Source organism: Emydura macquarii, unplaced genomic scaffold (assembly GCF_026122565.2).
Source record: "Emydura macquarii macquarii isolate MOO-44397 ecotype Brisbane River unplaced genomic scaffold, CSIRO-AGI_Emac_v2 contig_318, whole genome shotgun sequence".
NCBI classification, from domain to species: Eukaryota; Metazoa; Chordata; order Testudines; family Chelidae; genus Emydura; species Emydura macquarii.
This window is the reverse complement of record NW_027130455.1, coordinates 14,861,339-14,881,612: the sequence shown is the minus strand read 5'-3', so window position 1 is coordinate 14,881,612 and position 20,274 is coordinate 14,861,339. Positions and strand designations below refer to the sequence as shown.

Genomic DNA, 20,274 nt, shown 5'->3' with positions numbered 1-20,274 from the left:
ATTGACCTTACTCCTTGGAGGGGTTATTTTCAAAGGCCGCCAAGGCTCAAAGGGAGTTAATCTATGGAAGTTGGGCACCTCTCAGTGGGATTTGGGCCTAATGGTCCTTTGCACCTTTGGAAATCTCCTCCACTTGAGTATTGAATACTCAAAAATCTTTCCATAAACCTAGTACAGCTGCATTCTGATATCTAGTTCTTTACTAAGCCAAATTCTGGTACCCAGTTCTTTCCTAAGCCATGGGTTCCAAACTTTCTCTTTATTCTCATTTAGTTTCTCTCCGTTTAAGCTGGTGAGCCAGCATAGCTTCTCCTTGAGTTGGAGATTAGATTTTTTTTTTTTTTTGGTAACCTCTTTGATTATGCGTGTTTGAGATCTAAGTAGTTAAAAGTTTCCTATGAGCATGGCAGACTATCAACAGCAGTTGTTAAAGCTTCCTCCGAGCAGCCTGCAGCCCTCCCCTGTATGGAATGACCCAATGGCTAACCTACATCTTTTGCAACTGTCAATTAGTGCTAAGGATGAGAGTAGTTTCCATGATGCTTGTCTATCTAGATACTTACATGGCCCTCATCAGTGTAGTAGGTGAGCAGACATTTGTCTACTGGGGACTGGACTGAGACTAACAAAAAAAAACCAACAATCAAATGGTAACTTTCAAATCCTCAGCTGGGCTAGATTCAAACCAGCATCCTAGAGGGGAAAAGGTTATTGCCCATAACCAACCTCCTTCACACATAGTTAGAGTTAAAACAGCTTTCTTATTTGAACAGCCAGTGCGGGAGTCTGAACACCTGACCCCTTGGATCTTACAAAGCAGTGATATCTTAATAGTGGTATGTTTAACACACTTTAGCCATCAGTGGCTCAAGCATAAACGAGAACATTTACAGAAATGCGGACAGACCCCAACATCCGTGTAACATCAGCAATCTGCTGACTTTAAAAATGAAACAAGCAACATCCAGAAATTCACATTTATTTCTCTTTAATACTTGTTGCAGCGTACTTTGATTGTCATACAGATTTCAATTTCAAAACCTTCCAGCTGTAAGAGTCACTATTACTGGTTTTTTATTCATATGTCATCAGTGTTTCACATACAAATTCAAATTATTTGCTTTATTTTATGCATTTTTCCCCAAAAGGCAACATATAATTAAAACAAAAGAATTCACAATACACACAGAACAAAAGTGTATCTAATGTATTGGGAATATCTTCTTGAAGGGATTGAAATATGGTCCTATCATGATACAGCTGGGCAAAGAAAGTAACAATCCTATCATGGCTCTTGATAGTCTAACATGCATGACAAACAGGGAAAGTTTACATTTCAAAATGAGGTAGCCGATCTTTATTAATGGTCATTCCCTAATGGACATAAATTCTGGGACCAGATATAAAAGATCCTTTAAGGGAAATAAGTACATAGACTGACCAACAGTTTTAACTACTAGAATGAAAGCCAGAAGAAAGCCCTGTCAAGCAAAATAGAAAACTGGTCACATTGTTAAAAATCTAAGAAAAGTGGTAAAGGCCTGAACCAAAGCCCACTGAATTCACTGGGAGTGTTTCCACAGACTTTGATGGGCTTTGACTCAAGTCCTTAAGTATTAAAAGAATGGTACAGCATGAGTTTGACCTACAATAGATGGAAGCAATAACCATCTTAGAATCATAGAGTTGGAAGGGACCTCAGGAGGTCATCTAGTCCAACCCCCTGCTCAAAGCTTCTGGAAGTCGGAGTGAGGGACTGGATAGAGCTGATGGAAATATTTTTTTAAAGATTTTTTTGGGGGGGGGGGGGAGAGAATCAAAAAAGGGTCTTTTTACAAAACAAAATTATGAATTTTTTTAAATGTTCCTTTAAAAAACATGAAAACAAAACTGTTTTGCATTTTTTCTTCCCCCCTTTTCTGCCACGGAAAAAGGAAAAAAAGGCAGAGATGGAGTGGGAGGAATGAAGAAAAAAAAAAAAAAAGAAAGCTATCTTAAGACAATTAACCAAAGTGTTTTCAAGACATTTTAGTTCAATCATCTCACTCTAACAAGTGAAAGTTGCTACTGTCTTGGAGAGATTATATGCCAACCATTAGGGGACACAAAAAGACTATGACCTACCATGGTTGCTATTTTGGGACTATAGTAAAAGACCTTTCTTGGATGAACTCCCATAGACAGTATTATTCACAGATCTTTCCAGAGCTGACCCGTACCTGCTGATAGTGAGGGGACCGAGTGAGGGCAGCAGCTTTAGCAGATGTTACTGAGTATGCTCAGTCCATATGAGCATGCTCAGTACAAGCCAAGCAGCAAATCTGAGGGAGGGCACATGACCCAGCATGCCATTCCCCCCCCCCCCCCCAACGCATCACCTCTGGATCTTTCTTTATAGAATTTTGAACTCTGTACTCTTAGCACCTGATCCAATTCCCTCTGCAGTAAATGGTAGTAGTTGGATTAGGTCCTTATCCTTTCTCTCCTTGGTCATGAGTGCATTCCCAATGTTTAGATTTACTCCATCAGTTCCCTTCCGTGCCCTTCAATAAAATGTGTTAAAAAAAACCCAGATACCATCTTAAAATACTATTGATGGGGTCTTCAGGTTTTAACTTCTGTTTGGCAGTGGACGTAGGAAATGTGGTTAGTTTTTATTTGATCTAAACATTTTTAAAACGTAAAACAAAAAAGGCCACTATTTTATTGTAAAGTACATGCAGAGATATTAGGACACATTTACATCAGAATGCTAGAAAACTGACCCATTTGAATGGAGATTACTAACAACTGACAGATTTTAGTCGAGTTCTAAAGAGCTCTTCCCCTTGCGTTACGATTCTTCTCTGGTCTCACTCTTTATAGGCTCCAAAGTGATTACCTGTTAAAGACAGAGTGTGAAAGGTCCAAACTGCTGAACCTGAACATAAAGGCCTCCTTGTTCAAAGCAACCTTTCCTAAAACACTGGAGCAAAAGCAGGGATATGCCAAGAGCTCTGTCAACAAGAGAACCAGACTTACTGGAGTGCATCAAAAAAAAATTAAGGTTCAGAACAAGATTAATTTTGTTCCTAGAAAATGCTGGATTATGTGGAATGCAAAAGGCAGCCTGGAGTGATAAGAAATGCTGTATTTTCGGCACATCACTGAAAGCTGAGAAACATTTAAAAAAAAACTGGAATTTTAAGAGACTACGTTTGGTATATTAAGACTTTCTGAAATGAAATTATCTAGCCCTGTCTGTTAGCCTAGAAAGTGGACCTTTCGGAAGAAGGCTTTCAGTGTGAATGAAACCAAAGTTGCAAATGAGGGGACTGCCTCAGCCATTTATTAACGTCAAATATGCTGTCTGCATGATTTGGGCATTTTTTGGAAGTTCTACAATATGCCCTTTAGTGCACCTGCCCAGCTGAGCATCGCCTCCCACTTTGGGTTGATGCTGTCCCCACAGTTTGGCTGCGTTCTGAATAGTTTGTCCTGCAAACAATTTTTTAAAAGGCCTTTACTGAAGCACCGTCAGCAACCAGATTTGTGTGGTTTGTATCCCCATGTAAGACTCCAATACAGAGACTACAACTGTCTGAAGCCAAGGGACCACCAAAACACAACTACCTACCTCGGTTTGTTTTTAACTGGAGGCTTGAAACAATAAAAGTTCTGCTGGGAGAATTTGGAGAGACTTGCAAGCAGTCACTTAAGACCAGAGTTTACCTGTAGGAGGCAACACTCAGCAGGTTTCCCTACACTTATCAACCCAACAGATCTGGTTTCTCACTCTCTGGGTTATAGTATTAACTAATTAGTCTGACAGAAGACAGCGTTCATGCAGTGTGTGTTGACAAGTGCAGGCTCTAGGGCAGATCCCAGCAGGTGCTTCTGTCGGAGCTGTGGCAATTTACACCAGCTGAGAAGCAGCCCCTACGTTTAGAGCCAGTTAAAAGCAGGGAGAGCTTTGCTATGGAATTCGGCAGGCCCTGCATTTGGTCTCGTGCACACTTATTAGCAACTTGGAAACTGACTTGGGGAGGATACATGGGGCCTACCAGGAATCAGGCCCCAAGCAAGCATGTTGCAAAGAGGATGTATGCAGCATTTGGATGTAGCGGAACAGGAAAGCAGGCCGCCATGGGTGGCTCAATCCATGCACTTTATTGATTGAGGTTTGCTATGGGAGCAGACTCCCAACTGATAGCTGCCTCCTCTACCCCCCAGGGACAGGCACAGCGCTGAGAACTAGCGTACATATAGTTAGTAAAGAAACAGAGGAAGCAGGGGTGGCAAAAAGTTTTGAATAGAACTGTGTAATAAGAGCCTGGATCCTGCCCCCATTGAAGTCAGTGGGAGAGAATGACCACCTTCCTTACAGTACCACTTTAGTGCTGATGCCTGGACTTCTCAATCCATTGCTTCACGTAGTGAACCTCCAAGGCCCGGGCTTGCAGCACAGATTTGGGGTCACCAGGATTGCTGGCGCGCAGGTCCAAGTGATGAGCTCCTTCGGGGATCACAATCGCAATTAGAGAGTCGGTGATGTTCCAAGTCACCCCACCTCCAGACCACGGGTCCAATCCGCCATTGCTATAAGGGAAATTCACATAGGATATTAACCTGTAATCTAACAGGCTAAGTGACAGTGCCTGTGTGATAAAGCTACGGGTCACTCAACAGCTGCTGTTACGATCAGAGGCTCAGTATCCAAGATAGACCCAAATTCTACAAGGAAGTCCCTCTGCTCTGTGGTGTTCTGTTTCAGCATTCTGCCACCAACTAGAGCCCAGACCGCCTCCTCCCACATGAAGAAGCCACAGAAGCGAACATCTTGTGAAGACAACTCAACAAAAAATTCAGTGCAAAGGTTACCTCCAATTGTCACAGAAAAGGGGGAGGGTTGCCTTACTCGTCAGATCCCAGGAGATGACAGGAAGCCACGGGGAAGGACAGCATGGTACTATCTCCCCTCTCTCCTAAAAGAAGGGCTCCTTTGGACCTGCACTGCCACAGACTCCCACCAAACAACGGCAGCTCTTGGGGACTTTGGGTCAGGATCGAAGGCTGTATTAACCTCCCCAGCTAACAGAGCCAGAGAGGAGGGCGAATGCATGTCTCATCGCCAGGACCCAGGCAGTGCACGTTTTGAAGGTTTTCTGCAGATTCGTAGGGGTGAGAAATGCAGAGCCCAACCCTCCAAGGCATACACTGTCCTCAGCTGCCAGCACAACTGGAGAGTCAAGCACATTCCCCTTACTGGGGACATTCATCTCACAGGTTGTGTACTGCTAATGCTCTTATACAGTGTTTTTCATCCAGGGAGCACAGAATTTAAAGCACTTTGAGCGTACGGGTCAGATTGTGATACCTATAGCATCTTACACCATGAACAGTACTACCCAAGTGAATGGGGCTACTTGTGGAGTGAGCTACCACTCAGTGGGGAGGAAGGGTATCACATTCTGGCTCAGTAGGATTTGTATGAACTCCTTGGGGATCACTTTTTGCCCCCACAGAAATTCAGCTCTTTCAGAGATAAAATATGGCAGTTTTTCACAGCATACAGCAACACTATGCAACAGCTTAGGACAGTAACTGAAGTAGCCTAAATTCTCAAAGTTATTAAGGGAATTGAGCCATCTTCTTTTTTGCAAATTCACATTCAAAGGGGTAAACTTTTCAACACGGATTGCCTTTTCCTTTCAGAAAAAGAGTGGCTGTAGCAGAGTGATGTGTCAATATATATACTTCTATCTTCTCTTTTCCTTTCTGCACTTTCTGTATCACCCTAATCATTTCTTTATGCTTTCATTTTAATGCTGTTTCTGCAAAAATTATGGAGTAATTTCCCTGTTTTTATGCATGGGGAAACAAACAGCGAAAGTTTTTCAAAGTGTCCATGAGTTTTGGGTGCCCAGCTGGAAACACCATCTGGTGGACACGTCTGAAAGTTCAAGACAGGCTACAATCTGTGCTTATGTCTGCAGCAGGATCGATTTTGCGGATTCGACTGAGCGGCAGTGAAGACTCGCTCAACTGAACCCAGCAGTCGACTCTGTAAATCCACCCCGGTAAGAAGCATAGCATAGCGCTGTGTTGGTGGGAGTGCATTTCCCGTCAGCACAGCACAGTGGAGAAGCCACTGTAAGTAGACATTAGAAAGTCGACGGAAGATACGCAAATTGCTGTATGTAGCTTGTGTATCTCCCGTCGACTGCCGCGGAAATCCGCGGCCGGTGTAGACCAGGCCTAAAGCCCATCAAAATCAATGGGAGGTTTTCCACTGGCTTTGGATCAGATCAAAGATGATTTACCCAAGTCCATATAGCAAATCAGTGGCAGAATCAGGATTAGCATTTTAAGAGTGTCTAATTCCCAATCATGTGCTCAGTCCACTAACCTAGACTATTTTTTTTCCCATCCTGTTCATTCTACAAAGTTATCTCTAGGTTCAGTGGCATTTCTCCAGATGAAAGGAGGAGATCTTGGACAGCAAACCAAATAAATGCATAGCAGTTAATCTCTGTAGATAATTCTTATTCGTTCATTCCCGTTTAAATCAGGGGACCTGCTGCAAGAAGAAGGATTACAGCCTTGGGCCCTTTTATTTTATTTAGAATGCAAGTTTTAATTTAAACCTTTCCGATGCTATTCCTAGGAAATAGAAGTCGTTTCTATTACACCACTAGTCATGCAGCTAGAAAACGTTAGGTCAGATCTCATGCTGTAGCTTGGACAGCATAGAGACCACTGAACACATTAGGCACCTCTATGATGTTCAATCCTGAACCAAATCTGGTGCATATGGGATTGGATGCCTGGGAGGGATAGGTGTCTGTTGATGTCATCCAATCATCATGTTTCATAAAAATATTACAGTCAAGTACACTCAAAACATTTGTCTCTATCTCTAACTTTTGACCCTGAAGAACTACAAAAAACTGATTGCGTTTAAACTTTAGTATTACACTGTTTGTTTCTCCTCAGTGGAAAAACACAAAATCTTGCATCTCTGTCTGTAGCTCTAATTTCAATAGCTCTTAATATGGCTCAGGAGAAAAAAAAAACATTCTGTATTTGCAAAACAAAAACGCATAGAGCGCTGCACAATAAGCAAAATGCATTTGATTTAAAAGGTCGCCTGAATCAGCCCAGTGCCTTAGCAACAGTAGGTTGAGTTGCTGAGAGACCCAAAATGTACGTGGATTTAGATTTCTTGGTCCCACTCATGTGGAAATTAAAGCATGCAGCAGGAAAACAACACCATCTCTGGCTTTCATGGGAGAGCCTGGCTGCTCTGTCTGAGGTTCCAGCCAATCTGCCAAGTGATGGCACCAGCAGCATTGACGTAGTTTGAGAAGCAAGGCTCAGTAGGGGTTCTATCCTGGAAGGTGCTGAGCACTTGAATCCTGATCTGCCAAGGCACTTAAGCATATATGTAACTTTAAGAATATGAATAGTTCTATTTACTTCAGTGCTGACTTAAACTTAAGCTTATGTGCTTTGCTGAGCATCTTGCAAGTAAAGAGTCTGAGAATACAAGAGAATAAAATCAGGCAAACATTCCTTTTTATTCGAGTGAAGTAATATTCAGGAATTAGCCATTCCTCTCAATTCAGTACATGGTTAGGAATGCTTCCTGAGGCTCCAAAGCAAATCATCATCGACAAGGATCCTGGTGAGGCTTTGAAAATTCAAGTTTCCTGTGTAAGTTACTAGTTCCCACCCCATCAGTAGATCTTTATGCCTGCCATCACTGCCCAGTACAAACAGAACTTCCTAAAGGGCCTTGACCCTAAAGAAACATCCCAATGAGAACGCTCCCAACCCATTCTCTGAGAATAGGCCCATTGATCTCCCTCATCCCCAGTCCCTTCTAGGGACCACGAAAAGCAGCTGGGAGGAGCCTTCACTGTCTGACATCACCACCCAGCTCTGAAAGTTGCCAGACACAACAAAAACTCTACAATCACCCGTGTTAATGGCTGAAAGTGTGGCTTCCACCACGATGCAGGGTTTCCATGCCATGCCAAGTGCAAAACTGAACACTTTCCAGTAAGTCTCTCTGGTATGAGAGCTGCTGAGAGGAAAATACTCACTGCAAACACCAAGCTCCCAAAACTAAAGTTGTAATAAAAAAGTGCACTCTCCCAGAGAGCCATACCATATCAGCTGCAGTCTTAGCAGCATGAACAAGCTAGACAGAGCTGGTGGGAGAGCTCCAAGGAGCTACAGAAGTCATGCTGGGATTTCTCTGAGTCAATATTAATTAATGTCCCAGCATGGTGGTCTGGGACGCTGCTACTAAGGGTGTCATCTTTGGCAAGAGAGCACAGAAGTCATGACCATTTTTGTTTCTTATAGATCTCAAGGCATTTTTTGTAGGAGTAGAGACATCAGTTCCAGTATCCCGGCCAAATTCCAATCTGGGTAATTGCATTCTGCTGACAGTTCCATTCCAATACAGTATGCTTCACTCACGGTCCTAAAATTGTTGTGAGAGTTGCTTTGCAGCTAAACAGATAGTGCATTTTACTCTAAGAGGGGCTGCATCTCCATAGTGGGTGTAGGGATTCTCTGTAGCCCTTTAGAATAAAAGGTGCTATAGAAATGGTCTTGATAATATGTCTGTCCGAAGGGAAACGGCTCAGCTTCTGGTCCAAAGCATTGTGTGTAACGCACATCTTTTTTTTCATTCATTTGGTTGCTTTCAAGCTTTTCTGATTTTGAATGCCCTGAGCTGGCATAAATGCTTAAACGTGCCTTAAATAGGGTTTGTTTGCTCATCTGTCAATTTATATCATATTGTACAGGTTTGTGTAATCTTATTAAGAGCAAGCAACAATTTGCAGGAACTAAACTTGATGGTTTGGGGTTTTTTGTTCTTATCATTTAAATTAAGTTTTCCATCAAAGCACAGAGTTTCTCACTTTAGAGCAGAGACCCTGCTGGGAAAGGAACAGCAAGAGACAAACGAGAGAGAAAAGCGAAAGGCCTTTGGAGCCAAGCAGACTACAGTCCAGAGAATAATCCCTGCTTCAAGCCAGGACTCCTTACTTTTAAAATACACAGCTATTTACTAAGTCCCAAAGACTAATTCTGACTTTTGTTTAAAGAAGTTTATTTTCTAAAGGAACTTGAACAATTTGAATGATAGCACAGGAGGTATCTCAGGGAGCTGCCAACAATAGGCAATCGCTACAAAGATCTGGAACTCCTCTAAGGCCACAAGCTCCAAATGTGTGGAAAACGAATGTTTATTATATTAAAGGCCACCCTAATATCGAACGACTTAACGGACCAGCCAACACCTAGCAGTTCAAAATTCACATCCCAATGCAGTCACAAATACAGTGAGTGCAGACCTTTAAAAGAAAAATTAGTGAAGAATTTAACAGTAGAAACAAGGAAGGGAGATGTTGAGCAAAAACAGCAAAAACCAGACATAAAATTGTTTATTCAATTGAAGGAGCTGTTTTGTTATAATTAATACACACGAGGGTGTTTTGGAAGAACACAGAATTCTCATTAGTGTGGTGCAACAGAAGGAAGACTGACCTCCCTGTCAGAGTTCTTCACTTTCTCTCTTTAAAAATAATGTGGAGGAGAAGATATCTAGAAGGCTGCTTAAGAAATAATGATTAATAATCATTTGCTGAAAGAATTGCGAAAGCAGAGCCAGTTTGTGGAGTTTGGGTCTATACTACAAATTATGTTTATGCTCCCCTCATTTTCTTATTAAAAGGATTATTCCCCATGTTAGAGAGACTAGGAAATGGGACAGCCTAATTTGGCAACTGACTGATCTTAGATTACTAGCGGTAAATATGCCCAATGGCCTGTGATGGGATGTTAGATGGGGTGGGATCTGAGTTACTACAGAGAAATCTTTCTGGTTATCTGGCTGTTGAGTCTTGCCCACATGCTCAGGGTTTAACTGATCACCATATTTGGGGTCGGGAAGGTATTTTACCCCAGGGCAGATTGGCAAAGGCTCTAGGGGTTTTTCGCCTTCCTCTGTAGCATGGGGCATGGGTCACTTGCTGGTGGATTCTCTGTACCTTGAAGTCTTTAAACCATGTTTTGAGGACTTCAGTAACTCAGTCTTAGGTTAGGGGTCTATTACAGGAGTGGTGGGTAAAGTTCTGTGGCCTGCGTTGTGCAGGAGGTCAGACTAGATGATCACAATGGTCCCTTCTGACCTTAGAGTCTATGGCTGTAAAGGATTAGGCTACTAGTTTCTATACTGAATGGTAGTCTGGGAAAGAGGCAGAAGACCCCCAGAGTGTCTGCTAAAAGGGCCTGAGAACGATACTGGTGAAAGGGGCCCAGAAGGAGGCCTGACAGACAGACAGACAGACAGACAGACAGACAGAAGGGCAAGGAACCCTGGGAAGTGGCAAGTTGATGTGGACACGATGACAGAGCCAGCAGGCTGGCAGACAGGGGTTGGCAACGACCAGTAACCCAGCAAGGGGTGTGAGAGGCTGGGCAGCCAAGATCCCAGAGAGAAGTTAAGAGACTGAGGCCTTGGGCAAGAGAACAGAGGCCTTGAGAGAGGAACCAAATGCTGGCTTCCATTTTCAAGGCCCCAGGCCCAGGCTTGGGTGGGTGGCAGCATCTTACATCAAAGGGAGGGAGGGAAGGTTGCTCCAGCCCACAGCAGAGGCTGTGACTCAGTCTGACACATTGGGCAGAAGACTCCTGGTGTTGGAGTTTGTGGTTTTTTGACTGTCATTGACCTGGGAAGAGGTGGAGCTCCAGTTTAGCTGGAGAACATCATGGGACACTGGCAATGGTCACATTTACAGGTGGAGAGACAAGAGCGTTTCCTCACAGAAATAAAGCTGCACTCAGCGAAGCTATAGGCCAAATTCACCCGTCAGAGGTGCACATGCAACTCCCATTGAGTTCCACATGAGCGCTGAGGAGAGCATTTAGCCCTTGGATTGCTACAGAGGGCTGAGGACTCCTGGCTACAGCGATGCATTAACAGAGCCTTGCAAATTCACGGATATTGGAGGATCTTTTTTTTGCAGATGGTGGATCAGATGTGGATCTCAAAGGCAGGGAAACAGCTGTCTGCAGCTCATAGCCTTTGTGGCTGCTTCCCCACCTTTGAGATGGGGCTGGGGGCTGGCTACCGATCAGCTGTTCCATGGGGCTCCTCTTCCTGCTGCTGATCAATGAACTGTTCCGTGGGGCTCCCCTATGGGCCACCGATGAGCTGTTGGGCAGCTGCCTGGAGGGGCTGGCCCCTGAACAGTTGATCACCGGTGGAGTCTGCAGCCAGGCTGGCCTCCAAACAGTTGATTGGGAGCCCCAGAGCTTTGGGTATAAATGACTAGACTGTGGGAGGCAAGCTGATTGGGGGGGATGCGGATCCACATTGTGTATCCGCGCCGGGCACTACGCATTAGGTGAAACACCAGAAAGTGGTAGAGGCTTGTGGTTTTGGTGCTCAAAGCCCCAGATTCTATCCCCACCAACAACCCGTGTTGGTGGAGGGGGATCATTACAGAAGCTGAAGTAAGCTTACCTGAAGATGATGTTACTGTGTGAACTGATGTTTTTCCCTCCGTACACAAAGGGAATCCAGGAAGGGCGAGGCCTCACTTTCCACTGTTTGAAGCATTCTTCAGAGAACACATGGAAGTTCCATTTCCTAGGCTCAAACATGTCATTGACACCATCTGTGCACATGGGCATCACCATTTCTGTGCAAGCCTGGGAGGAAGAGCAGGAAAATGTAATAGTTTAGTTTGCCAAATATGCTAGTTGTGGTTGTAGCTGTACCGTAAAGGAGGACTCCTTCAATGCCTTATACAGCTCAATAGGCATTTGCTAAAATACAGGTACCGAGCCACAAAAACTGCTTGCCTTTCCCATACCAGTTGTCCTGTTGACCTCAATAATATTAGCAAGACGACACCTCAGCAGTGGTTCTATTGGAATAAACCAGAATCAAATGACTCTTGCAAATTGACATGCACTAGGACTCACATTAGGGTTTTTTTCTGAGTGGAGCTTAATGGTTTGCATCGAATAAAAATGTTGGCGTGAATCTTAACCATTTGCCAAATGCCCAGGAGCCCTGGGTTCTATTGCCTGCTCTGCCATTACCTTGCTGTGTGACCTCATGCAAGTCTCTCTCCCTCTAGGTTTCTCAGTTTCCCCACTTGTAAAATGGGGATAATGATACGGACCTTCCACTGTCAAGAGCTTTGTGCCCTAAAGAGTAAAGTGCTGCAAACTATCGTCATTTTAATTCTTACTGATTTTCCCTACTTAGCATCGGCAGGTCACCAAGATATTTTACTAGTGTCATTTCAAAGGTTCCACCTTATGCAATACCATACATACAAGCTCAAAATAAGGTTCAGGTTCTGCTAATCATTTTCACAGAGAAAGACTGAAACAGTGTTTTAAGATCACAGACTAATTTATAGAGATCATCTAACACAAATACCTTTGTTGGGAAGGCTAGGCCATCAAACTAGCAAGGCCAGGACTGTTCACAAAAGCTACTCCCTTGACACATTCCTGCTGAGTTCTAGACCAGCTTGATTTTGAATAAATGAGGTCTGACACCCAGCTGGTGAAAACCGGCACAGCTTACGTTGACTTCAGCGGAGATATGCCAATTTACATCAGCCAAGGATCTGTCCCCATATATTAACACAAGTTAAAAGATTCTGACAGCATGAACTGAGAATTCACAGTAGCTCTGGGCACTTTGCATATTTCGGAAAGGTTTTTGTGCGTACCTGATAGTACCAGCCCATCTGCCCAAGATTCCTTGTTGCACTCTGAGACGTGTTAAGGCATGATGCAGCTCCTGAGTAGTTGTAGTAGACATTTGCTGCCTGGAAAACATTCTGTAGCAACAATTTGTCTGGCAGCTTGGGATTCTTCATGAACTTGCAAACTACCTATAGCAAGAGAAAGGGGAAAATGTCTCTAATGATGCCCTTGACAGAGACTAACCAATCCTGAGAACAAGTCAGGTATGGTGCACTGCTTTCTTTTGAAAGTTTGTCAGTCTGAACTGCAGCATTTCTTGGACACCCCATTTATTTTATGGTATATTCCCCAGATAGACAATGACATTAAATCAGAGAAACACAAATATAAAATATTACATGTGCAACGGAGCGGAATTCATTTTGCTGTTAGAGCCTGACATTTTGAATGTCCTGATTTCACTTCAACTGTACAATCTTCATATTGCATTACAGCTTTTTGCTTCCAATTCCCTTGCTTTACAGAAACAGTTTATGCCTTATAATTAGTGAGCAAAGATTATAAATAATTTGGGGTTCCTTTGGGATGAAATATGTAAGACATAAAAACGTAAGATCCTTGCATCTAGCGCAATCAATGGCTGGGGCTTCTAAGTGCTACCGTAATTCAAATAATACATCAACATAAATATTGTTTTTAATCACTCTAGCAGTATTTTCTAATTTCTTCAGCTCTGGAAAAACAAACTGGATGGAGGCACTGTGCTGCTGGAGAATTAAATCAATGCTGGGTATGGTTTGTAGCTCAGGGTCAAATCCTGGCCTACATCACACCATGATCTGCCTCCACACAGATTTTTCCCCTTCCAAAATTGAAGAGGTATGTGGCAGCTGACTCCTCAGCACAGCTCCCTTCTGACCTCCTGCTCTGGGTCTGACATCTACTTGGGGACGGGCAGAGACTGAGCATCCCAGTGGTAGGTTTGGAGAGGGCCAGGGCATGTCCATCAGACCCCACCCCTCCCCCCAACACTGTCCTTATTTGGATGGCCATGGGAATTCCTGTTAGTGCAGCTCCTGCCAGGGCCTCGGAAGTTGTGAAGGCACATGGATGCCTATGAAAGCAGCTCTGGCCTCCTGCAGACCCCTGGGATCTACGTGGTTTGGGGCAGGCTCCATAGCTCATTGTGGGAGTCTGAGGGGGAGGAGGGGAGCGGGTGGTGTGCAAAACCTGTCCCTGTCCCCATAAAGAGATACTCAGGAAGAAACTCTGGGATGGGATATTTGAGGAACTTCCCTCTCAGGGGCAGGGGAAGGGCAATCCAGCCCCCTGAAAGATGCTGAAGGGAGTTGCTGGTGTTCAGCAGGATTTAGCCCACCTCAGGTTGGGTATAATGTGCAGTAAGGCTGCGTCTTCACTAGGAAAAAAGGTATGTTCTTGCCTCCTGTTAGCTAACATATTATAAAATCACAGAATACTAGGGTTGGAAGGGACCTTAGGAGATCATCTTTCTAGTCCAACCCCCTGCTCAAAGATGGGCCAACCCCAACTAAATCATCCCAGCCAGGGCTTTGTCAAGCCACAGCTTAAGAATATCTAAGAATGGAAACTCTACCACCTCCCTAGCTAACCTGTTCCAGTGCTTCAACATCCTCTTAGTGAAAAAGTTTTTCCTAATATCCAACCTAGACCTTCCCCACTGCAACTTGAGACCATTGCTTCTAGTTTTGTCATCTGCCACCACTGAGAACAGCCTAATTCCACCCTCCCTTGAACCTCCCTTCAGGTAGTTGAAGGCTGCTATCAAATCCCCCCTCACTCTTCTCTGCTGCAGACTAAACAAGCCTAGTTCCCTCAGCCTCTCCTCACAAGTCATGTGCCCCAGCCCCTAATCATTTTCATTGCACTCCTCCAGACAGTCTCCAATTTGTCCACATCCTTCCTGCGGGAGTGGGGGGGGGAGGGGTGCCAAAACTGGACACAAAATACTCCAGATGTGGCCTCAAGTGCTGAATAGGGGGGATAATCACTTCCCTTAATCTGCTGGCAATGTTCCTACTAATGCAGCCCAATATGTCGTTAGCCTTCTTGACAACAAGAGCAGACTGTTGACTCATATCAAGCTTCTTGTCCAAGTCCTTTTCCGCAGAACCGCTGCCTAGCCAGTCAGTCCCCAGTCTGTATGAGTGCTTAGGATTTTTCCATCCTAAGTGCAGGACTCCGCACTTGTCCTTGTTGAACCTCATCCAATCTCCTTTGGCCCAATCCTCCAATTTGTCTAGGTCACTCTGTATTCTGTCCCTATCCTCCAGATTATCTACCACTCACCCCAGGTTAGTATAATCTGCAGATTTACTGAGGATGCAATCCATCCCATCATGCACATCATTAATGAAGATGTTTAACAAAACCAGCCCCAGGACCAACCCCCTGGGCACTCTGCTTGATACCAGCTGCCAACTAAATATCAAGCCAATGAGTCCAATGATCTAGCCAGCTTTCTATCCATCTTTTAGTTCATTCATACAACCTATACTTCTTTAACTGGCTGGCAAGAATTCTGTAGGAGACTGTATGAAAAGCTTTGCTAAAGTCAAATTATATCATGTCCACTGCTTTCCCCACATCCACAGAGCCGGTCATCTAATCATAGAAGGCAATCAGGTTAATCAGGCATGACTTGCCTTTGGTGAATCCATGCTGATTGTTCCTGATTAACTTCCTCTCCTCCAAGTGCTTCAGAATGGATTCCTTGAGAACATACTCCATGATTTTTCCAGGGACTTAGGTGAGGCTGACGGGTCGGTCATTCCCTGGATCCTCCTCCTCCCCTTTTTTAAAGATGGGTACTATATTTGACTTTTTTCAATCATCCGGGACCTCCCCCATTTGCCACGAATTTTTAAAGATAATGGCCAATGGCTCTGCAATTACATCAGCCAACTCCCCCAGCACCCTTGGATTCATTGCACCCAGCCCCATGGACTTGTGTATGTCCAGCTTTTCTAAATAGTCCTGAACCTGTTCTTTCAGCACTGAGAAGTGCTCACCTCCTTCCCATACTGTGCCTCCCAGTGCAGTAGTCTGGGAGCTGATCTTGTCTGTGAAGACAGGCAAAAAAAGCATTGAGTACTTCAGCTTTTTTCACAATCATCTGTCACTAGGTTGCCCCCCCTCGTTCAATCTAAAGAGCTGCAAACAGCCCTATCTCTGTAGATCAAGCACGGGGTGGAGGCTGAGAGACCAATCACTTCCCAAAGGGCATCATCTGCCCCACACTAGAGAAAGGATTAAGCAGACACATTCAGCTATTCTAACAGACTTTCTTCCCCTAAGCTCTCAATACCCTTCTCACTCTCACTCAGCTAATCACATTAGTTTTGTCATTAGAGCTCACATTTCATAGAAATTACCTAAACAGCTTACACCACCCAGAGAGGTCGCATTCATTAGAAGCGCCAAGACAAACAGAAGGAAGGATTTTCTATTTCATACATTACTGAGTCACTGCGTCTCACTCCAACCTTTGAGCTCCGTCTATCAGCAAAAGCAAATTCAGGGATGGGAGTGAGACGGCAAAGTGCTGTAGTTAGACAGACAAGAGACTGAAATAGAACGTAGGATATTGATGCTGATGGGACAGCCGCAAAGGACAAGTGAATTTCCATCCCCCTCTACTCCCCTTTCCTTTCTTTTCCCTTCCACCAGCCAAGGCTATGTTTATTTCTGCATGCAGGCTGCAGCTTATGTTAACAAGCCAGAGCAAGTCAAGTCCACCTACGCACACCACACAATAATACACAGTGCAAGAACATGATAAGAAAATCACACTGGAGCACAATTTAGCAAACCCTTACTCTCCTCCAGATTCTGCTTTCCTGGCTCATAGAGTGGGGCTGCACACTCAACTCAACTTCACAAGCAAAAAAGAATTAAACATTTTTTACCCTAAAATCAAGTATGCGTCTCCAATACACATGGGCAGCAGATTTTATGCGCCAGAAAGTGCCATCTTTACATGAACGTTTGGCAAAGCAGACCACACTGAGGGTTGTGATAAGATCGAAGGATAGTGAAGTGGAACAAAGAGGGATTAAGGGGACAGCTAGCTGATTTTAAATTCCCTTCTCTGATTGTCAAAAGAAAAAGTACAGCAAGGCCAACCAAAAGCCAGTTATAGGTGCTGAAGTCTAGATGCTGACCAGCGTTTATAAATCTATTATAGGGCAGGAGGAGAAAATATAGCAGAAACCTTTAGACAGGGCTCTCTCGAGGTCTGAAAAAGTATATTAATTTAGCCAACCTAGTATTTCACCAGGTTAGTGAAGCCTTCTTCTGTGTTGTCTTACTGGAATGAAAAAATTGTAATCTTGATGAAACTCGCCAATCTCGAAAGGGATGCGCATCCTCCACTCTCACTCAAGTCACTCAGAACTGAGAGCGTTCTGGCTGCGAGACTGTCTCCTCTATCATGTGCATCTTCTTAACTTTTTACAAGCAACAATTTGCAGTAAATCAGCACGTCCCAGCCCAAAGCTGTATCAGTTATAGAAGATGTAGGCAGTCATTTACCTGAATAGGCCAGGCTGGCAGGGGCTGTAAAAAGTCAGCTTTATATGGATAGTTCACCATTGCCAAATTTACCCAGGTTTCACTCAGCCAAGCTTTGAACACAGCAACATCTTGCTGGTTTTTTAATGGGCTGCATAAATGAAATGCGCTGGAAAGCCACTTCAAACCTTCATCTAAGCAAGAAAACACACAGATTAGTGGTTAATGGTCCCCCTGGAGTCAGTCATACATCATAAAGGCTATGGAAGGTGAGGACCCAAACATGCCGCTGTTAGCGCAGCTTCTCTCCTACCCTTTTCCCTTCCCGCAGTGTAATTAATCCACTGAAGTTTCTTCATGTGTACACAAGCACACCTGAGAGCAGAATCTGGACCAGAGTATTTCAGTGAATGGATTGCTCTGAGGTATGTGGATAGTGCATATCAAGCACAGTAGGTTCATGCAAATCTGGCTAGTGTTTGGAGAACATGGTGTCTGACATATTAACATAGTGAACAACACAGAGCAAACCTTTCTTTTCTGAAAGGAAACATCAAACCTACCGGCTGAATGTATCAGAGCAGTCACTAGATAACTCACAGGACTCTGCTTGCCCTTCTCTCCCTTGTTTTGCCTGGCTAAGAACCTCTCTGATTCAGTTTCCCATTTCTACAGACTTGTTTATAATACTGGTCTCTCTAGTGGGGTCCTGAACTGGAACAGGTAAATACACATAAAAATCCTGGTGCTCCAATTAGGTTGCAATCCCTTCTGATCTCTCTGCGCTAGTGCAAAATAATAAATAGTGTAACGGCCAATTAAGGTTTTCCCTTCCTCCTTTCCTGCTTATTTTTAAAATGGTTTAAAAACAAAACCAACCAGACTACCTTTAAGCTCTGCTTTCCTATCCTCCTCCCTTCACCTTTTCTCATGAAATTAAGGATGTTGCCTTGCTTCGTAGTTTGCACCAGGCTGGAACATGATAGAGATTCCTGAAGTTCTGATTTGGATCTAACTCCAGATCTGAAGCTTTCCCAGGGGTCAGGGAGGTTTAGACATGGATTTTAAACCACTCTATAAAACCTGTACAAACCATATGTTCAAATGAAACACTTTGCCATCAGCAAGGTCTATTTTTAAATTACTTTCCCCCTTTTGAAAGGTTGATACCAGGAGACTTCAGAAATAGCATTTTGCTGGTAGCTAACCTCTTTTCTTTTATTCATTCCAAATAGAGGAAATAGCTTAACTTTCTACATCTAGACTAGTGTCTGCTAGTCTTCAGTCATTTTTAAAGAACTTATTTACTTTGAAAAACTAGCTACAGTACTGAGCATGTAAATGTGTCAGACACATGGCAAGGTGTGGCCCTGGAAAACAAGGTAGACAAAGCTAGAACTCAAGCAGCGTAGAAACCTGGTTTTTTGGGGGTTTTTTTGGTCTGTGGTTGTTTACTTTAATATTTGTCTCCAGTTTCCATGTTCTATGATAGCATCTTCTACCTCTGTCCGATTCCACCTTCAAAGTCAACTCTAAATGATCTCATTTAAAAAGTTAATTTTTTAAACGTAGAAGATAATCCATAACAGCTGATGAAGACTATGTCCAAAAAATGGATACACATGAGACAATCACTCACACTTTGTGTAATTTCAAAATTTGCAATGATTCTCTTTAGGCAAATTGCTGGAACTTTGTGATCCTTTGAAAAGCATAATTCCTGAAAGATCTTGCCAACTTCCTACCTGTGGAGGAGACGCGGTTAATGGCTCCCCAGGAATTCAAGATGCTCTCTGAGCAACACTGCCCGCTCTTTTTGAAATCATTTGTCACTATACTATAGAAAATGCCACAAGGTACCAAATCCGCAAACTGCCAGATTGGAGCAGAGGCTGCAAGAGCTCTGTAAACGAAGAGGGAAAGACAAGATTGTGTGGTGAAACATGTGCATCTAACACCTCTAAAAGAATGAATCTCTGTCCTCATGGCAACATTTTCCTCACAGCTGCTGTCTTGTAATTAAAAGCTTCTAAAATAGATGTTTATAATTCATCTGTGACATTCACACTTGACTGAGATTTACATGAACAATCCATAAATTTACAGAAACATTCCACAAGTGGAGTGCAAAACAAGTGGAAGTTTTAGCCATGTCAGATGCTAGTTCAAAGATATTTTTTAAAAAGTCGCAGGCTTAGTCTATGTTTATGTTTATTTGTACAATAGTGTCTACAGACCCCAACTGAGGTCAGGCCCAGGGTACTAGGCACTGTACACAGATTAAAGAGAAAGTCTCTGCCCTAGAGACCTTTCCATCTAAATAAACAAAGCAGACAAAGGGTGGGAGAATTATTATCCCTGTTTTACAGATGGTACTCTGGGGCAGAGAGAGACTAAGTGACTTGCCCACGGTCACATGGGAAGTGTACTCTGGAACTAGCACCTGAATCCAGAGCTCCCAAGTCTCAGACCAATGCCATAACCACAAGACAATCCTTTGCCAACAGCTATACAGACGCTACAAAACCAAGTCACCAAAAAAAAAAAACAACCTTCCCACAATGAGCTGTGAAGTTGTCCAAGAAAATAGAGCATCCATTAGTCAATTCTTGGGACAGCTGGTCAGTCCTCTTGTCGAGGACAAGACCACACACAAGTTACAAACAACTCTACTAAATCCCTTGCATGTTTGCTGGTGGGTGGGAAGGATGGCTCAGGCTCAGGTATTTGGAGGGCAAATAGGGGAGCTTCTCTTACTTCTAGAGACTAAGAAGAGAGTTTCTGCTCACAATTACATTGTGGGAAACCCTTCCCCTCCCACACTATGGTTTATCCTGGAACATCTTTCCCCATGATGAGAAGAGGGATATAAAAATAGGTGTTGTGTCTTCAGCCCAATGCTTTTCTCCCTACCTAACCTTCAGAAAAGAGAAGGCAGCCAAGTGAAGTTTCCCAAATTTGGCCTGTCCCATATGAAGTTCTCCCCTAGAC

At 43.7% G+C, this 20,274-nt stretch overlaps 1 protein-coding gene across 2 annotated transcripts in view; it reads right to left on the bottom strand.

Moving 5' to 3' along the window:
- Positions 1 to 977: 977 nt before the first annotated feature.
- Positions 978 to 20,274, bottom strand: part of PRCP (prolylcarboxypeptidase) — a 53,677-nt gene continuing 34,380 nt past the window's right edge. The window contains exons 5-10 of one of the 2 annotated variants that reach the window (XM_067569040.1): positions 19,029 to 19,186; positions 17,305 to 17,477; positions 12,756 to 12,920; positions 11,528 to 11,715; positions 4,365 to 4,578; positions 978 to 2,881 (exon numbers count right to left, since the gene is read on the bottom strand). In XM_067569040.1, the coding sequence (XP_067425141.1) occupies positions 4,374 to 4,578; positions 11,528 to 11,715; positions 12,756 to 12,920; positions 17,305 to 17,477; positions 19,029 to 19,186 (889 nt within the window). In that variant the 3' untranslated portion in view covers positions 978 to 2,881; positions 4,365 to 4,373. Of the gene's footprint in view, positions 4,579 to 11,527; positions 11,716 to 12,755; positions 12,921 to 17,304; positions 17,478 to 19,028; positions 19,187 to 20,274 lie in introns of both variants that reach the window. The other variant, XM_067569037.1, reaches the window with a different exon arrangement.